We start from the raw sequence: 18,508 nt of genomic DNA, 5'->3' as shown, positions 1-18,508 counted from the left end.
CCCAATGGCACCCAATTGAACCAATCAGAGACCAGAAAAGGAGAGACAAAACCAATCAGTACGGTTCGTTACCTGCCGTTACAGCAGTTACAGCAGTCTTGGTGGCTCCAGGAGTGGCAGCAGCAAAATGAAAGGTTGCGAGGGAACAACGGGAGCAATGGGAGTGCAAAGTGACGGGAAGCAAAAAAAGTTTCCCTTGCGCTTTTGCTGTTTGGCTGACGACGGACTGCTCCCCTCCTTCTCTCGCCTCCTCTTTTTTCCCTTTTTTCCTTTTCAACATCCCAACCACAACCACCACAACCACCATAACCAAAGACAACGAAGTCGCCCTCACAACCCCACCAGCATACATAAACTAGCTTCAGTCGAGATTTTCAAGATGCCTTCGGCCGTCGTTGAGCTCTAAGCGCCCACTGCGGGTGCCATTCACAGCGCCCGCAGTCCAGCAGCCTCAACGAGAGAGACTATCCCTGCCCTCCCTACCCATACCACTCGACTATCAGAAGCTATCCAGGCTTTTCTCAACCTCGAAAAAGGCCTCTTCCCTGCACAGCATCTGCACATACCGCGACAGGGCATAGGACAGGCAGTGTCCCAGTGCAGGACTTGGAAGAGTGGGAAAGCGGCTACAACATATCATCGACCTCCAGAAGAATCTACCCCAAAAAGACAACATCATATCAACACTATCAAAAAGACAAAAGGACAGACAGCTAGTCCAGACGACCCTGAGAGAGGAGCATACCCCGTTTCTCCACTGCCACCGATTTCTACCGTCACAAAGTCACTCCATCCCCACCTCAAGTCCGACCCCGTCTTTTGTCTTGCTGTTCTTGGGATCCTCGACAGACACCCAAACAAGACCCCTCGACAGCTCCAGCCGACATCCAATTATACCTACACGACAATCCCCCCGTACGAAAACCTTCTGGACTGGGCAATCCCATTTCAACCCCCCGACCAGATCTTAGCTCCGCGCACGGTTCACCGCCGCTTGCATCATACCAACCACCACCCACCTATACCCGGTCACCCAGTCCCCCACCATGTCCCGGACAACCATCAAACTAAAAAACCCGCGGACGCCTCTCAAGGCTACCAAGCGCCGGGTTTCCGTCTCCTCCACCTCTTCCTCCTCCCTCGACCTCTCCGACGATGAAGGCTACTCGGCCGTCGAGGACCTCAGCGAGAGCGAAGATGACGAGCACAATGTCATGGCGGCCGAGGAGGAGCACCTCTTGACGCGAGCTTCCCGCAAGCGTCCATTGGACAACACCCCTCGGCCCCAAGTGATTGCTCAGGAGGAAGACCACGATGCCGACGAGGAAGACGAAGAGGAGGACGAGGAAGATGAACAGAACGAAGACGGTGACGACGAAGATGAGGACGATGACGAGCCTGAGGACGACGACGACAATGCTGCTGACGAGAATGAAAGCTGGGGCGGTCTGTCGGAGCACGAGGAGAGCACATTCATCGAGCAAGTCCCCGAACCCTCCGTCGAGACCGAGGTCAGCGTCAAACGTCACGTTCGCTTTGCCGGTATTCCTGACGACGACAGTGACTCGGACTCGACAACCACCGAGACCGAATCCAATGCCGACTTGTTCCCTGATATCTTTGTTGACCGCAACGAGCTAGACCCCGCCTTCCGCATCGAGATCGAGCGTGGCAATGAGTCATCCTCGGCCGAATCTTTCTGGGATTATGACAGCAATCCGCAAGAGTTCTTTATGGATTCGGAGGATGAGGTCCAGATGCCGCAATCCATGCTGGGTGCCCCTCTCTTGCCTAACCTGACGGTACCCATTCCGACAATAACGCCAGAACTGTCCGACTCGGCTCTCTCCAAAGCGCAAGAGGCGGAGCTTGACGGATACGAGAGTGAGTCAATCGAGTTCGTTCGAACTTTGTGCGGAGCTAACTCGTCACAGCGGACGGCGAAACAACAGAAGAAGAGGACCCAGAGCCCATTATCCGGAAGAAGCAGGCAGCACGTGTCGAGTCGGCGCCTGTGTCTTCAGAGTCCGAGGCTGAGAGGCCATCCCGGTCCCAACGGGGCAAACCTCGCGTGGGCCGTTTCCACCTGGACGGATCCGAGAACAAGCCGATCGCTGTCTTCAACCCCAATTCTCGCAAGATCATGATCTTCAAGAGGGACCACCAGGCCGCAGACTTGGCAGCTGAGGAGGCTATTAACGATGTCCCATCAGCTACTCTCGACTACTTCGCTCCCCTGCTTACCAACCCCGGTTACCTCATGATGGGCGCCATGGTCTCTTCCAACACGTTTGGCGACTTTATGAACACACAACCGTGGGGTCCGGCCGAGGCCTTCTTCCCCATGGGCGAGGACTTTTACGCGGGAGACGATAGTGACGACTCCGAGCTGGGCATCCCGGAAGTGGACGAGGAGGAGGCGAAGCTCGACATTGATGATTTCCTGAGATTCGATAACACTGATTCGGAAGACGATGAAGAGCTGGACTTGGACCCGGAGAGCGCCGCCAACTCGCCGACCAAGAAGGACGGCGAAAAACAGGCCATGCACCCCTTACTCAACCATCTGACCAACAACGCGGACGCTGTCGGAGCTTTCCGGCGCAACCAAATCAACCAGCAGCTGATTCTCAGCGACCGAGCCACCCAGGAATCGCTTTCGTTCTCGGGACCTTACTACCACGGCACACTGAGAGGTATCAAGACCGGCAGTCTGGAGACGGTCACAACACCCATCACCCCCGCCCGCAGGAGGAAAAACAGTTCCATGGTAGGACCTCACCATCTTTTTTTACCCCCTTCCTTTCCTCTTACTTCCCCTTACTTTGACTTTACCCCAAGCCCATGGCGTGACTTCAACCTGGATCCCCCGCTCAACCAAATCATTGCACAGAAAAGGAAGGCTCCCACTACCGGTCCCGGCGGTTCCCTGATTGACGACCCGACAACGATGCATGTGCATAAGCGACACCGGAGTAATCTCAGCACTGTCTCGGAGCTTTCGGTGGATTCATTGCCGATGGTGTAAGGATTGGACGGATATGGATTACGGGTACGGGTACGGACTACGGATTTCGGATATGGCTTACGGATCTCGGATACGGACTGGACACCGGTAACGATACCTACTACTACGGATGAGGAAACAGCAGCAAGTGTACGGTACTACACATACCCACGATCCCTCTTCCACCGGGAATGACATCGTGTGGGCCTGGTTTTCAGGCTACGTACGTGGAAGGACGGCATGGCCCGACGAGTGTTGTCTGTCTGTTGTTCGAGTAGACACGTTCAGCTCGGATTGCGTTGTTCTCCGAAAGGACCAACAACCGCAACTATGACGAACGAAGACGTCTAGGACGAACGACAGCAAGCAGCATCTCTGATGTTGGGAACATCCCTGGCCTCCAGTTGAGCGCAACGCATTCGCAAAGGCGATGCAAAGCGTTTATCTGTACGACAGTACGACGGCGATGGTTTTTACGAACGACGACTCGATGTTGATTCGACTCGATACACACAAGACACGGTTTTCTTTTTGTTACATAGCAATTCTTTGCGAGAATACACATTTCCTGAGTGATGATTATGGTTACTGGGTGGTGGTTTCCTTGTGGTTTGAGAAACAAAAGCGATGCTTGGGTTTGCTTTATGATGTTATGAAAAAGTATTGGCCTTTGCTGCATTCTTTCTCGGGTGGATGTTTGACAGATGTCGTGGTTCATCTCTTTGTTGGGAAGATGTTTGACGGACTTTCCTGGGTGGATTCTTGACAGATCTCGTGGTTTCATCATGTTTCCGTGGTAAACAAAAGTGACGAAAGACTGCGGTAGACAAAATTTCCATTGTCATGACCAAGGAGAGAGGGTGGTTCTACATACACAAAAGGTACACAAAAGGCCATGGCTAGAAGGGATGGCATGCTGTTTTCTTTTCTCTTTCCTGTTTGTCTCTGTCTTCAAGATACCATTTGTTGTTCTGGTTTCGTCTCATTGTCCTTATCATATCTCTAAGAGGGATTGGGCGAAACGGCACGGTAGACGTGACCGGTTCGAACGGACGGACGGATGGATGGATCGATGAAACGATTGGACTCGGATAGCGGTCATATGCTCTGTTTTTATGGATGATGATATGGATTTTTCCTCTTACTGACCATCTCCCCATACATGGGTCCTCTTATCGTGACATTGTAGCCGTGTGTTCGGTCGAATGGAACACAATAACTCCTCGAACTGTCCATGGTGTCAACACAATGACACCTAATGAAGAAGAAAACAAGAAGAGAAGGGTTGACGGAAACTGACATCAAACAGGCAATCCAAACGCCCCTCACAGACACTCTAAGGGCTTCTCATTCCAGTTGTACCAATCGTACCCTACCCCCGAAAGAGCGAACGTTGTGGACTTGAAGGGGGCGCGTATGACTTGGGGGAATGTCGGGTCAGGACGGGTTTGGTGGGGTTTGGCGTCCATTTTGGCTTATTATCAGGTCTCGATATATTTGGAGAGATGTGTCGGATATGGCTTGATGATTACAGATTCTGGCAGTCTTTAGGTCGTAGGGAAACGACAGGAACGACTGTCAAGTCAAAGGTGGGCATGACTCGACTTCTTGTATGCTAGCCGAGTCCTTCTGTCTGAGAGGAGAGGGGGAGAGGGGGCACAAATGAAAAGCAAACGATTCATCAATCGGGATCACAAAGACAATTGTATGAACCGTCAAACGTCTAGAACAGCCTGGTTGACAGTCTTTGGAGCTTCCACGCAAGCCGTCTGGGTAGGGGGCGAGAGGGGGATGACAATTTGTGGTCAAAGGGGCGCGGCAAAGAACAATGTTTGCACACGGCCTGGAACAATGTGAAGCCATTCCCGGCAGACACCTGTAGAAGTGCGGGCAAGCCACGTGCATCCCTTACTTTGGTGATTGTCCGCATTCCAGTGTTTGGTTGGTAAGGGCGGAGATTTTCCGCTGGAGAGCACGGAGAATACAAAACTATACCTACTCGACTTCCGTTTTCTGATGTTTCTTGTTCACTCCATCACCATTGAACACCAACTTATCCCTTTCCCACTCAAATAATCATTCAATCACCCATCTTCTGCCTCGACAATGGCCCGCATACTCGGGACTTTCTTTTGCCCTTTTTTCATGCCTCAATGGCACTTTCGAACCCAGCTACTCTGGAAATTGGTTCGGTTCCTCCTCCCGCTTCCAAGTTCCATGGCGGGTTGGCGATGCATTGGCTCGGGCTGCTTTGAGGGGTCGTTGGTCACTCTGCGATAACTTCACAACTACAACCGCTAAATCCTTGCAAAGAAGAGAGTCAATGAAGCAGATAATGGCCTAGGCATCAAGCGCACTTTCGGCGGTCTTAATGTGAAGTAAATGGAGAAAACGATATCCCCAAAACTACCTCATCGCCGTCTTTTACCATAGCCAACCCTAACCGCAAACACCACTGAAATAAAGTGGACACGCCGAGCCCCAAAACTACGTCATCAGGGGACCGCCAGCCGCTGAAGCCAAGGAGCCCTGGAGCTTAGCGCTTATCTTATCGCGTCTTACAGTGCACTGCCGGGACACTGCCGGGACACTGCCGCAGTGCCGACGGCGACCCCTCGCCAGCTCATCCGGATGCCGATGTCAACAATCACGACAGCTTGAATCCACTTTCATCTCCTGTTAAGGCTGAGCCCCCTTTTCTTCTTCCTCTTGTGTTTGGTTCACTCTTCAGTTGCATAAGATTAAACTTTCCAACTAGAATACTGGCCGCAATATCCGCCAGACGCCAACGTCAACCATCTAGATTCTAGACCGTCGCCAGCTTCAAACCCCGCCATAACCGGATCTCAACCTCAACCACGTTACCACAGCTTCAAGCGCAAGCTTACTTACCATAACGCCAACCGCCCGCTCGACTAAAATACCGGTCTAAACAGCCACGACTTCCATCTCAACCCACCAACCCCCCCTCAAACCCAGCTCCCTACAAACCCCAAAAACAAAAATGACATCCAAACGCGGCTTAACCTTCCCCGTCTCCTCCCCCGACCCGCCCTTCCTCTTCTCCAAACCCGGCTCCCTCATCTCCTGGCTCTACAACTGGTCCCCGCGCCTCACGCCCGGCACCGGCCCGGGTTGTTCTCTCCAATTCGTGCCTATGCAATGGAACCACGTCTACATTGACGAACTCCCCTCGCACCTCAACGCCTGCTACCCGGATCCGCAATGTAATGGCCCCCCAACAATCCTGGGTTTCAACGAGCCGGAACTGGCTGATCAGAGTAACATGCCTGTTGAACTAGCGGCGCAGGAATGGCTGAGGGTGATTGAGCCGTTGCGCCGCCAGGGGGTAAGGGCTGGAAGCCCCGGGATCAGTTCAGCGCCGCAGGGCGTGACGTGGTTGAAGGAGTTCATGGCTGCTATTCGCGCGCGCGGGTCGGATGTGGACTTTTACTGTCTGCATTGGTACGGACATGCGAACTTGGGGTCGTTTTATGATTATATCTGGAGCACGCATCACCAGCTGGGGCCGGACAAGCCGGTGTGGATTACCGAGTTTGCGTGCACGAATTGGGATCAGGCGAATCCGATACCCAAGGAGGAGGTGGAAAGCTTTTGTAGGGAGAGTTGCAAGTATTTGGATACGTTGGATTGGGTGGAGAGGTATGCGTGGTTTGGGGCCATGAGGCCGGAGACGATTGGGAATGTCGGGAGGTGGGCGAGTTTTTTGGGGGATGAGGGAAGGGTGACGGAGTTGGGGGCGTGGTATAGGGATTGTGCTGAGTAGGCCGTGGGATGGGAGTAGGAGGGAGGAGAGAGGGTAATGGAGGCCGGCGATGAAGGGCAGAAGGGATCGGGAAGGGACCGGGCCGCAGTGAGCGTGAGCGTTGAACAGATGCGCTGAATTACCCCAAGAGCTGATTATACCAACACCGCCATGAAGAAGAACAAAAGAACAATCAGCCTGCCGGGCCGCAATGTTCCCTCCCCATTCTCCTCCCCTTCACACGGCTTCTCCTTTGTGCACTTATCATCCTCCCCCATGTAGTCATCGCTCGGCAGGGCCTCTCTTCCCGTTGCGTTTCCACCAAGATACCACGACCCAATATCCGTCAACTCTCCGTATGGATCCAGGAAAGCTTGATTGGGTCCGACGTTTGATACGATACTTCGAAAGGCGCCGAACCAGGCGTACCGCTTGACACTCCCCTTGCTGTCGAGGTAAGGGATGGATTGGTTGTAGAACTCTTGCGTGTTCTTGAGGGTCTCGGAGGGAAGGCCGAATTCGGTGATCCAGATGTCGAGGCCGGGGAAGCTGGGTGACGTTGGTGTTAGTGGTGAGACTATGAGAGCGGACGGTGGTAAGGATGGATGGGAAAGGGGAAGCTATAGAGGTAAGGCGAGGGAAGTGGAGGGAAGGGAAGGGAACGGGCAAAGCGTGAAGCGGACATGGAAAGAAAGAAAAGGGACTTGCGCATCCTCAAACATCCCTACCCTCTCCTTCAACATCTCAAAGTCCCCAAGAGAATAGACCGGCACAAAGTCGAACCCACACGTTTTCTCTCTTGCGTCCTCCAGCTTGTCCAGAAGCCCAGAACAGTTGGCGAAGAACATGTCCAGCCATGATCCCTCTTCCCCGTCTCGTTTCTTTCCTCCCTTGTGCGGCTCATTGACGAGCGGTAGTCCGACTTTGACTCCCAATCGTCGGAGTGGTATGATGTTCTTGATCCACGCTTTGGCGGCCGTTCGGGGCTCCATTTCGCTGCCGCCGACGTCGAAGGGTTGGTCGGGTTTGTTGAAGGTCATGATATGGGTTATGTTTCGCTTGTCTCCTGCTCGCTTGGTTTTGTCCTTCCCTTTACCATCCCCGTTCCCGTCGCCCTTCCCATTGTCCTCATCTTTGCTGAGATCAACCCCCATCAAAGCAGTCACATTCCCTAGAAAGTCGGTGTCGTTCTCGTTGCCTCCCCACATCGTCGGCACAAATTGGATCTGCTTTTGAGAAAGGGCGGCATAGTTGGACTCGGGAGACGGAAGAGATTGGTAGTTGTGGTACCAGGTTAGGTTGTTGGGACCGGTGATCCAGATCAGGTCGTCTTTGGGCCAGTTGCTGTTGGGGGTGAAGATCAGGCCGCGCTTGGTGGATGTTCTGGCAGTGGCCAGTGCCGGGAGGCATATGGAGAGGACGTAGATGGACAGCATGGCGGTGACTGATGACTGGTGACTGGAGCGAGTGACTCGGGTGAGGAAGAGATGCGTGAAAGATTGCGGATATCGATGCTGGTTGGAAATGCTGGATTATCTCGACGGATCCATCTCGAAGTCGAAGTCAAAGTTTGCTCAAAATTTTCACGGGAAGAAAAGTCATGAGTAGAAGGAAAGAGCAACTTGAAGTCTCAGTTGCCGTCGGGAGTCGGGAACGTACATCTCCTTATCTGCTTCCCGTCCGTTATCGTCAGGAGTAACAACGGAGCCAACGATGTGGCAGGAGCGCCACGGGGATGTCGTGTCACCAGAAACAATACGAGGATCTGCAACAGTCAATCAGCATGGGACAGTAGAGGTATCAAGTAAAAAGCAACAAGAATTCTTGATATACTGTGACAGTAATCTAATCCATCCTGTGGTCTGTGATGGGTGTGACATCCGCCATGGTGTTCCGACCTTTGCGCCTTCCCGTCCCTTGCTGAAAATGAGTACCTAGCGCCATCCCAATGAAACCAGTTCCATGAGGTTCCAATCTGAGTCCGTGATTCCACAATTCCCTTCCTAAGGTAGTCCAGTCCCTCCACAATCTGAATCCCAAACTCGATAATCGTACAATCCCATTCCCAATGCACACCACCTCTAGACAACCCTCTCAACCCACCTCCCACCCCCAACCACCCCCTCAAAAACCCCCATCGCTCCCTGCGGCAAACTAACCTGCACCAGCACCTCCTCCTTCTGCTCCTTCCTCGCCGGCAACCACAGTCCCCCGCTAACGCCATAGCGCGCTTGCACACGACGTACAGCATCCGGTTTAGTCACATTGAAGGCGTTGCGGTGGCAGTAAGAGGCAGAGGCAGAAGAACAGAAGGCGTTGGCTGGGACCATGGGCTCTAGAACAGAGGACGGAGACGACAAAGAGGGAAGAGGGGGAAACCTCCATTCTGTGTCCGCGCCAAAGTTTTTCCAACTGTTCATTTGCCATTCGGATGGCTGGCGGGGGTCGAAGGGCGAGGCCGATGTGGCGGATGTCGACGTCGACTCGGTCATCCGAGGGATTGGAGAGAGCAGCAAAGAGGGAGGTGCGCGTGGTGATGTACTCCTCCATATTCTCCGCCATGTCGGTGCTGGATTTGTTGATGGCTGCTACGATCTTTGCCAAAGCAGCGAGGTCTTGCTTCTCGGCGGCGTCGATGAGGAGAGAGGCGGAGGGTAGACGGGTGCTGATCCAGGTGATTTTGTTGCCCAAATACTCCTTCGTATCCTTGGCAATCTGCTCCTTGAAAGCCACCACCTCGGGGTCGGTAGACTTCAAAGCTGCGACGCGAGCGATCCAGTCGGTGGGCGTGGAGAAGACGGGTTGCTCCGAGGCGAAATGGTCGTGGAGAAAACGCTCGAATGACGAAGGGTCGGTGGACTTGGAGGAGGCCGTGACGCGGGAGAAGTACGTCAGAGCCCACAAGAGACCGGAGAGACACTCGTAAATGCCGGCTTTGACGCCATGAGCCGCGATTTCCTTCTGGAGCTGGACGAGTTTGGCAAACGTGAAGACAAAGATCTTCGAAGAACCGGTCAACGAGTCGTCTTCGCGCAAGCGAGGACAGACGGGATGTGTAGGACCGTCAGGTGCGTGATCCTCCCACTCTTTGTACTCGGGGCACTCAGCCAGCAGCTCTTCGTACGGCTTCTCGATAGTCGGCAAAGACAAAGCCAAGTCATGGCTCTCAGGGACAGCCTCCCACGTGGGACTCAAACTCCTCGTATGTTCCGCCAAGATATTCAAGGACTGGGTAAACGCTCCCCCATCAAACATCGTATGATGTCCCAAGACATTAAGAATGAACCCCCCCTTCAGAAACAAAATCCTGACCTGAACAGCAGGCAGTGCCTCGCCCCCCTCCTCAAGTGTCGACAAATCCGTCAACAACGGATTAACAAACGGCTCGACCGGAAACCCCGCTCTCTTCAACTCATCATACTCCCCAAACTCACTCGGCCACCCCTTTACCCCCCTCGGCTCAAACCTCTCCTCAATACCCGCATACACCCCCTTCACCTCCTCGTGATCAGGAAAATGCGCAGTCAAAGGGATCTCATACCCCTCACAAGTCTGAAGATAAACATGCCAGTCGTTGTAGACTTCAGAGGTAAGATTGCGCCTGTCGGACTCGCAAAGGTTGATACCAAGCTGAAGCTTGCCGGCAAAGGCAGGGCGGACTTTGACGAGGCGCAGGAGCTGGATGCGCAGGAACCGGAGGATGGTGGAGGCCGAGGAGAGCGGGTCGAGGCGGGCGGAGGGGGAGAAGGGGAAGCAGAGCGGGCGGGGAGTGTAGACGCGGGGGGCGACGTTGTTCCAGAGGCCGAGGGGGGAGGTGGTGATGACGGGGCTGGGGGTGGTGGGCTGGGTGGTGGGCTGGGTGGTGGACTCGTTGAAGGACTCGTCCATGGCTTTGTTGACGGCCTGGTCGAGGACCTGGTTGCTGGTCATGGTGGGTGTTTTGGGCTTTTGCTCGTGGTTGTTGGTGTTGGTGTTGGTCATTTTGATGGGAATGGTGCAAGAAGGGGAATCGTGGGCCAGATCTTCCGCGAGAGGATGATTTAAATATCGGTTGGGGCATAGTTTCCCGCAGGCGCAGTGACTGTCCGAGGAACAGTGAATAGGTTCGCCGTCCAGGTTCTGTCAAGGTTGAGTAAAGGTCAGTGTTCTTACTGGGTGAACAGCGCGGCTGTGCGGACACGGCAGGTTGGTGAACGGGTGCGATGTTGGTGGCACAATAACCCTTTTGTGAGTTTCGGGTGAAGGGTCAGTCAGGGGGGTTAATGTAGACAAACACTATTCTTTGATTCTCGTACTATGCTATCTGTCAACCTATTCCGTGAACTGCGTTCCTAACCGCCCTTGTAAACCTCAACATGCAAAACCTGGGCGTATCACCATGAACGCCTTCCGACATTTGCGCCTTCCATTCCACGTTCTCAAATGGGTGACAGAAGTGAGTCCAATACCCTTTCCCTCCATATCCCATGGCATCAGTGCGCCCGATACCTGCTTCTGTTGATGCCATCATCTCTGTTCGTTTCCATGATAACTCCCGTCCGCAGGTGATCCAACACCGCAGAGAAAAACTGCTCGAATAATGACAAAATTCCAATCACTCCCATCACTCGAACACCGGCTCATCACCAACCACCCCTTCCCAATACCCCCCAAACACCTCATCCCCCTCCAACGCCCTCATTGCCCCCTCCGGCAAACTAAACTGACACTCCCAACTCTCCGGCCTCGTCCTCTTCGCCGGCAAAATCAATCCCCCGGACCCTCCCACCTCTTTCTGCACCCGTCTCTGCGCGTCCGCCAGCGTCCCCTTACTCAAGTCAGGACTCTTCGCAACACCAGGCAACGACCACTCCACATCCGCGCCGAAATCCGCCCAGCTATTCATCCCCCACTCCGCCGGCATCCGGCTATCCCACGGGAGACCGAGCTGGCGCAGATCGGGGACTGCGTTAAACAAAGCTTCGCGCGTGTAGAGGAAGGAGGGGTCGACGCGGGAGATGGAAAGGCTGATGGCGCCAGCGACTTGGGCGAGGGAGGTCTTGTTTCCCGAAGCGATGCTATGCAAAAGAGATTTGTCGGGGAGAGTGGTGATGGCCCAGGTGACGGTGTTGCCGAAGTATGAAAGGGCCGCGAGGTCGGGATACTTTTGGAGAAGCTTGGTGCTGGTCCAGTCGACGGGGGTAGAGAAGAAGGGAGGGTGCGAGGAGAAGTGGGTGTGGATGGCGCGTTCGCTGGGGTCGCATGAGTTGTTGTTAAGCATGGCTTCGCGGGCGACAAGGGTGTGTGCCCAGAGGAGGGCGCAGAGGGTTGTGTAGGCGGATGGCGGAGGGGTGGTTTTGTTGCCCCTGGGGAGGAGGTGGGCGAGCTCGAGGCTGAGGGATTTGAGCTTGGAGAAGTTGAAGATGAAGATTTTGCTGTCGTTTTTGAAGGACTGAGGTCTCTCGCTATTGGGGATATCGGGCTGGATGGGCTGGGTTGGACCTTTGAGATCGTTGTTTGGCCAGGTCTTGAACTCGGAACACAGGGGGAGGATGTCCTCGAACTTCTTGTCGGCGAGGGACTGGTCCTGCTCGTAAGGAAGCTTGACCATGGGGCTGCAGGGGAATTGGGGCACTTTGTCTCTGCGAGTGCAGGCGGCGAAGCATTCTAGGAACTTGTGGTACGCCTTGCCGTCGAAGTAGGTGTGGTGGATGAGGAGGTTGAAGAAGAAGCCGCCGTTGAGGAAGATAACCTCGACCTCCACAACCGGGATGGGGGGCTTTCCTTCCTCAAGCATCAGGTCGGTGGTCAAGTCCGCGTTGATGAATGGTCTAACAGGGAATTTGGAACGCTTAAGAGTGTCGTAGTCGGTGAAGTTCTCGTCGAAGTTGATTCCCCTTGCCTTTACATTCTCTGTGCCATTTCGAGCAGTGACTGTCCCATAGATGGACTCGAGCTCCTTCGGGTACTTGGGCCTCAGATAGATCCGAAAGTTGGATGACGTGAGGAGGTAGACGTTCCCGTGCTTCTCGTTGGGTGTCAAGTTTGCTCCGAGCTGGAGTTTTCCAGCAAAGTCGGGTCTTTCTTTCACAAGGACATCGAGATTGCTCCGCAGACAGTTCAAGAGAATTTTGGCACTCTCCGACTGATTCTTGCGAGCATCGTCATCAAGTGGGAAGCAGATCACCCGACCGGTGTATGTGCGAGGAGCGACATTGTCCCAAGTCGAAAGATGGTGGATCTGGTCAGCGCTGGTCATTTTGGGGTTCTTGGCTGTTGATTGTTACGTATTTTCTTGGGGTAGATTGATTCCAAGGGTGCCTCTCGGGGAGGCTTTATGGGATTCCGGCACCATGATTTCCAACGGTCTCTTCCGCAGTAAATGCGATGGTCCGGGCATCGAAGCTCTGCGTACGTTGGTGCTGGAGAGTCGACGATGTTGGTGCTGGTCGGTGAAAGAAGGGCCAGTTCGGATGAGAGGACGGTGAACTTTTGAGGTGTTCAGACACTGCGAGTTCAAATGAAAGGGGTGGGCGCAAACAAGGCTCAAACTCGTGTGCTGCATGCGGACTGGATTCAGGCGCTTTGTTGACGCTTTTGTGCAACGGTATACAGCCGCAGATGGACAAACAATGGAACTTTGAATTCCTTCATTGTCCTCGGTGAATGGTGATGGCATCAAGCCGTTTTCAGGGGAAAGTTCGCTTGGGGTTAGGGCTCAATATGGGAGGTGACGTAGCGGTCAAGAATACGATAAGCGATAAGGCCTTGGCAGCGCACTGTAATCGAGACCGTTATCGTCAAAAGAACACACGGAGCCATCAAGGTTCTGTCGGAGAATCGGGCGGAAAGAGCACCGGCAGCGGAAAGTGAACAAGAAGTCCGGTCGGTCAGCAATCGCAATCGAGAATTCCGTTCCGCTTCAATCTCCCACCGTAACGGGCGTAATCCCTGGTGACATTGGCCACTTCCCACTCTGCCCCTGGACCAGACGGGAATGGCTTCGATCAACCCAAACAAAAAAAGGGGTCCAAAACCTTACCCAACAAAGTGAATTCTCCGATCGAAACATGCCGTCGGACCCAAGACAATGCGCATTGACAGGTAAGCTCAGAGACAACCGAGGTCGGGTGGAACACCCATCACTTTACACAGCCAGTCCCGCTGCAATGATACGCAACCACGGCACCGAACCCAGTTCATTCTTGACACCGATGAAAGTGGAGGAGCCAAGAGGAACCGTCAGCGAACAAGAAGCCGTCGAAAGGGGGCATGGGGGCTCTGACTGACAAGGGTCGACCTGTCACAATGCGTTTCAACGTCATGGCCGTCGTCCACATCTTCCTGATGTTTGATGACCTTCGTATAAAGACTTGTATCCATCCCACCATCTTGAAGAGAAGTCAGTATCCGAGTATCTCTACACACCCACTTACAACTTTTATTTAATAGCCTCTCTTGTTCCACCGAGGCTCAAGAATACGGCGTACAATACTCCGACCCAAGACAACTATCACCGCGCCCAAATCACCATTCTAGATCGGGCCCAATATTTCCATCCTAATCGTGCTTATTACTTCAAGCCCCCCCTTTGCACCAGGCGTGTGAAAACAACACATCTTCATCATGTCTTCAGACGAAACAAAACCGGAAACAGTCCCCATCCCAGGACCCCCCGGGCTGCCCCTGGTGGGCAACGCTTTTGACATTGACACCGAGTTCCCACTTGGGTCCATGCTCAACTTTGCCAACGAGTATGGTGAGTACAACTGTTTTGATATCAGCTTTTGAGAAAGCAGCTAACCAGTAACAGGCGAAATCTTCCGTCTCAACTTCCCCGGCAGAAACACGGTCTTTGTGGTAAGTCTCTTCACCATACCTTTACTTGATGCACAGCTAACGTCAAACAGGGCTCCCAAAAACTCATCCACGAGTTGTGTGACGAAAAGAGATTCCACAAGACCGTCAGCTCCGCCCTCAACGAAGTCCGACACGGCATCCACGATGGTCTTTTCACCGCCCGCATCGACGAGCCCAACTGGGGCATCGCCCACCGAATCCTCATGCCTGCCTTCGGCCCCATGGCCATCCAGAACATGTTCCCCGAGATGCACGAGATCGCCAGCCAGCTCGCCCTCAAGTGGGCCCGCCACGGCTCCAACCAGGCCATCAAGGTCACCGACGACTTCACCCGCCTGACCCTCGACACCATCGCCCTGTGCTCCATGGACTACCGCTTCAACTCGTACTACCACGACGAGATGCACCCCTTTGTCGACGCCATGGCCAGCTTCCTGATCGAGTCCGGCACTCGCTCCCGACGCGCGCCCCTTCCCGGCTTCATGTACAGCAAGGTCGACCGCAAGTTCCACGAGGACATCAAGGTTCTCCGTGAAACCGCCGAGGGCGTGCTCAAGTCCCGAAAGGAACACCCCTCCGAGCGCAAGGATCTGTTGACGGCCATGTTGGACGGCGTCGACCCCAAGACGGGCCAGAAGCTGAGCGACGACAGCATCATCGACAACCTCATCACCTTTTTGATCGCCGGCCACGAAACCACCTCGGGTCTCTTGAGCTTCGCCTTCTACCAGCTGCTCAAGAACCCCGAGACCTACCGCAAGGCCCAGAAGGAAGTCGACGACGTGTGCGGCAAGGGCCCCGTGAAGCTCGAGCACATGAACAAGCTGCCCTACATCGCCGCCGTCCTGCGCGAGACCCTCCGTCTCTCGCCCACCATCCCCATGATCGGCGTCGAGTCCAAGGAGGACACCATCATCGGCGGCAAGTACGAGATCCCCAAGGGCCAGCCCTTCGCCCTGCTCTTCTCCAAGTCCCACCTCGACCCTGCCGTCTTTGGCGACACCGCCCACGACTTTTTGCCCGAGCGCATGCTGGACGAGAACTTTGAGCGTCTGAACAAGGAGTTCCCCGATTTCTGGAAGCCCTTTGGCAACGGCATGCGCGCTTGCATTGGTCGTCCGTTCGCGTGGCAGGAGGCTTTGCTGGTCATGGCCATTTGCCTGCAGAACTTCAACTTCATGCCGGAGGATCCCAACTATACCCTCCAGTACAAGCAGACGTTGACCACCAAACCCAAGGACTTCTACATGCGCGCCATGCTCCGCGATGGTATGTCTGCTCTTGACCTGGAGCGCCGTCTGAAGGGTGAGCTCGTCGCTCCCAAGCCTAGTACCCAGGGACACGTGTCTGGTCAGCCCAAGAAGAGCGGAGAGGGTAAGCCCATCAGCATTTACTATGGTTCCAACACGGGTACTTGCGAGACGTTTGCTCAGCGCCTTGCCACCGACGCTGAGGCGCACGGGTTCACGGCTACTATTGTCGACTCTTTGGATGCGGCCAACCAGAACCTGCCCAAGGACAGGCCGGTGATCTTCATCACTGCCTCCTACGAGGGTCAGCCTCCTGACAATGCTGCTTTGTTCGTCGGCTGGCTCGAGAGCCTGACTGGTAACGAGCTTGAGGGCGTTCAGTATGCCGTCTTCGGCTGCGGTCATCACGACTGGGCGCAGACCTTCCATCGCATTCCCAAGCTCGTCGACAACACCGTCTCGGAGCGCGGCGGTGACCGCATCTGCTCCCTCGGTCTGGCTGACGCTGCCAAGGGCGAGATGTTCACCGATTTCGAGCAGTGGGAGGACGAGGTGTTCTGGCCTGCTATGGAAGAGAAGTACCAAGTCAGCAAGGAGGATGACACCGAGGCTTTGTTTCAATCCGGCATAACCGTCAACTTCTCCAAGCCTCGCTCTTCCACTTTGAGGCAAGACGTCCAGGAGGCTGTCGTAGTCGACGCCAAGACCATCACCGCCCCTGGTGCTCCTCCCAAGCGCCACATCGAGATGCAGCTCTCCAGCGACTCGGGCGCCTACCGCGCTGGCGACTACCTCGCCGTCCTGCCCATCAACCCCAAGGAGACGGTCAACCGCGTCATGCGCCGCTTCCAGCTGGCATGGGACACCAACATCACCATCGAGGCGTCCCGGCAGACCACCACCCTTCCCACGGGCGTCCCCGTACCCGTGTACGACGTCCTAGGCGCCTACGTCGAGCTCTCCCAGCCGGCTACCAAGAAGAACATCCTCGCTCTCGCCGAAGCCGCCGACGACGCCGAGACCAAGGCCACACTCCGCCAGTTGGCGGGACCCGATTACACCGAGAAGATCACCTCCCGCCGCGTCTCCATCCTCGACCTCCTCGAGCAATTCCCTGCCATCCCGCTCCCCTTCTCCTCCTTCCTCTCTTTGCTGCCGCCCATGCGCGTGCGCCAGTACTCCATCTCCTCGTCTCCCCTTTGGAACCGGTCCCACGTTACCTTGACCTACTCCATCCTCGAAACCCCTTCCTTGTCAAACCCAGACAAGAAACACCTCGGCGTGGCTACCAGTTACTTGGCCAGCTTGGAGGCAGGCGACAAGCTCAACGTCTCCGTCCGCCCCAGCCACAAGGCCTTCCATCTGCCGGTAGACGCAGACAAAACCCCCCTGATCATGGTCGCCGCCGGCTCCGGCCTCGCTCCCTTCCGCGGTTTTGTGCAGGAACGCGCGGCGCAGATCGCTGCTGGTCGCTCCCTGGCGCCCGCCGTGCTGTTCTACGGGTGTCGCCACCCGGACCAGGACGACTTGTACCGTGACGAGTTCGACAAGTGGGAATCCATCGGTGCCGTGTCGGTTCGAAGGGCTTTCAGCCGCTGTCCCGACAGTGAAGAGACGAAGGGGTGCAAGTACGTTGGCGATCGCATCTGGGAGGATCGGGAGGAATTGGCGGGGCTGTGGGATAGAGGCGCGAAGGTGTATGTCTGTGGAAGCAGGGAGGTCGGGGAGAGTGTGAAGAAGGTGGTGGTGAGGATTGCGGTGGAGAGGCAGAAGATGATTGTGGAGGCGAGGGAGAAGGGTGAGCTGGAGAAGTTGGAAGGGTTGGTGGAGGGGTTGAAATTGCACGGACTCAAGGTGGAGGAGGTGGAGGTTAGTGAGGAGAGGGCGTTGAAGTGGTTTGAGGGGGTGAGGAATGAGAGGTATGCTACTGATGTTTTTGATTGAGCGGTGGTGGTAGGATTGCCGGGGTACCTAGAGCTTGGTTAGAACGCAGGCATTGGATAGAGTTTGAATTTACTTGTTCTTGATCAAAAGGTGTCTTCCTCAAGTGCCGGGTGCGACAGTGATGGAGGTTGAAAAAGGTGCGGGGAGGGTGATGGGGGAATGAACTGCGAGAGGTTTGAGGATTGGATGCGGGTGGTTGGAAAGCAGACATTTGAATTTGCTTGTCCTTGATCAAAAGATGTCTTCCTCATGATGGAGGTTGAAGAAAACGGAAAGTGGAATGATGTTGCGGACGGGAAGGAGTTCCTGTTGGCGGGGACTGCCGCAGCAAACTGAAGCCGTGGTGGCGCTCGGGCCGCTTTCTAGGGCGTCCTCCATTCTGCTTCCCTTCTCCGTTTGCTAGGAGCAACTGAAGAATCTTTCTCGTTCACACCTTCGACCTCTTTTCGAATATGCTGAGCCCTCCATCTCCAATAGCTAGCTACATACTCTGCCGTCGACGAGCCGTTTACCATCAACCGATTGCGCGCGCGAGCCAGAATCCGACGTCCGCCCGGAGAGGGACGGCACAAAACCCATTGCCCGTCCGCGTCGTTTGAGCTATAACTGTTATGTCACTAACAGAATTGGCGCTTGTTTCTCACTGACACAGATAAAATCACATCTTATTCGCATCAGGATCAACGACGCTGACGTTGTCTC

General features: G+C 54.8%; 6 protein-coding genes across 6 annotated transcripts; 3 read left to right on the top strand and 3 right to left on the bottom strand.

Annotated features, from left to right (window-relative positions):
• Positions 1 to 1,046: 1,046 nt before the first annotated feature.
• On the top strand, positions 1,047 to 3,060 carry B0H65DRAFT_582786 (uncharacterized protein; the record flags this gene model as incomplete). The annotated part of the gene is made up of 2 exons (XM_062830865.1): positions 1,047 to 1,884; positions 1,935 to 3,060. 2 exons carry the CDS (start codon positions 1,047 to 1,049, stop codon positions 3,026 to 3,028), a joined length of 1,932 nt encoding a protein of 643 aa, XP_062678025.1. The 3' UTR covers positions 3,029 to 3,060.
• Positions 3,061 to 5,582: 2,522 nt separating this feature from the next.
• Positions 5,583 to 6,794, top strand: B0H65DRAFT_533580 (uncharacterized protein; the record flags this gene model as incomplete). The annotated part of the gene is made up of 1 exon (XM_062828983.1): positions 5,583 to 6,794. Exon 1 carries the CDS (start codon positions 6,012 to 6,014, stop codon positions 6,792 to 6,794), a length of 783 nt encoding a protein of 260 aa, XP_062678024.1. The 5' UTR covers positions 5,583 to 6,011.
• A 67-nt stretch (positions 6,795 to 6,861) lies between these two features.
• Positions 6,862 to 8,347, bottom strand: B0H65DRAFT_327309 (glycosyl hydrolase catalytic core-domain-containing protein). Its single transcript, XM_062823481.1, has 2 exons — positions 7,482 to 8,347; positions 6,862 to 7,322 (listed from the first exon to the last, which is right to left on the bottom strand). The coding sequence occupies exons 1-2, from the start codon at positions 8,207 to 8,209 to the stop codon at positions 6,929 to 6,931; spliced, it is 1,122 nt and encodes a 373-aa protein (XP_062678023.1). The 5' UTR covers positions 8,210 to 8,347; the 3' UTR covers positions 6,862 to 6,928.
• A 580-nt stretch (positions 8,348 to 8,927) lies between these two features.
• Positions 8,928 to 10,754, bottom strand: B0H65DRAFT_592478 (uncharacterized protein; the record flags this gene model as incomplete). Its single annotated transcript, XM_062831127.1, has 1 exon — positions 8,928 to 10,754. One exon carries the CDS (start codon positions 10,752 to 10,754, stop codon positions 9,030 to 9,032), a length of 1,725 nt encoding a protein of 574 aa, XP_062678022.1. The 3' UTR covers positions 8,928 to 9,029.
• Positions 10,755 to 11,048: 294 nt separating this feature from the next.
• On the bottom strand, positions 11,049 to 13,215 carry B0H65DRAFT_582776 (uncharacterized protein). Its single transcript, XM_062830864.1, has one exon. The coding sequence runs from the start codon at positions 13,009 to 13,011 to the stop codon at positions 11,377 to 11,379; it is 1,635 nt and encodes a 544-aa protein (XP_062678021.1). The 5' UTR covers positions 13,012 to 13,215; the 3' UTR covers positions 11,049 to 11,376.
• Positions 13,216 to 14,378: 1,163 nt separating this feature from the next.
• Positions 14,379 to 17,806, top strand: B0H65DRAFT_553026 (putative bifunctional P-450:NADPH-P450 reductase; the record flags this gene model as incomplete). Its single annotated transcript, XM_062829937.1, has 3 exons — positions 14,379 to 14,511; positions 14,566 to 14,612; positions 14,663 to 17,806. The coding sequence occupies 3 exons, from the start codon at positions 14,379 to 14,381 to the stop codon at positions 17,804 to 17,806; spliced, it is 3,324 nt and encodes a 1,107-aa protein (XP_062678020.1).
• Positions 17,807 to 18,508: the final 702 nt, after the last annotated feature.

This window comes from Neurospora tetraspora (assembly GCF_033439725.1).
Source record: "Neurospora tetraspora strain CBS 560.94 chromosome Unknown B0H65scaffold_8, whole genome shotgun sequence".
Taxonomy (NCBI): domain Eukaryota; kingdom Fungi; phylum Ascomycota; class Sordariomycetes; order Sordariales; family Sordariaceae; genus Neurospora; species Neurospora tetraspora.
The sequence above is the reverse complement of the archived record's forward strand: the minus strand, read 5'-3'. Positions and strand labels throughout refer to the sequence as shown.

What these genes read in the sequence shown, in the direction of transcription:
- B0H65DRAFT_582776 (XM_062830864.1), bottom strand. Translation starts at nt 13,011, where the DNA reads ATGACCAGCGCTGACCAGATCCACCATCTTTCGACTTGGGACAATGTC.
- B0H65DRAFT_327309 (XM_062823481.1), bottom strand. Translation starts at nt 8,209, where the DNA reads ATGCTGTCCATCTACGTCCTCTCCATATGCCTCCCGGCACTGGCCACT. An exon ending in GTAGGGATGTTTGAGGATGC is followed by an intron (nt 7,323 to 7,481) that starts GCAAGTCCCTTT and finishes AACGTCACCCAG; the next exon opens with CTTCCCCGGCCTCGACATCT.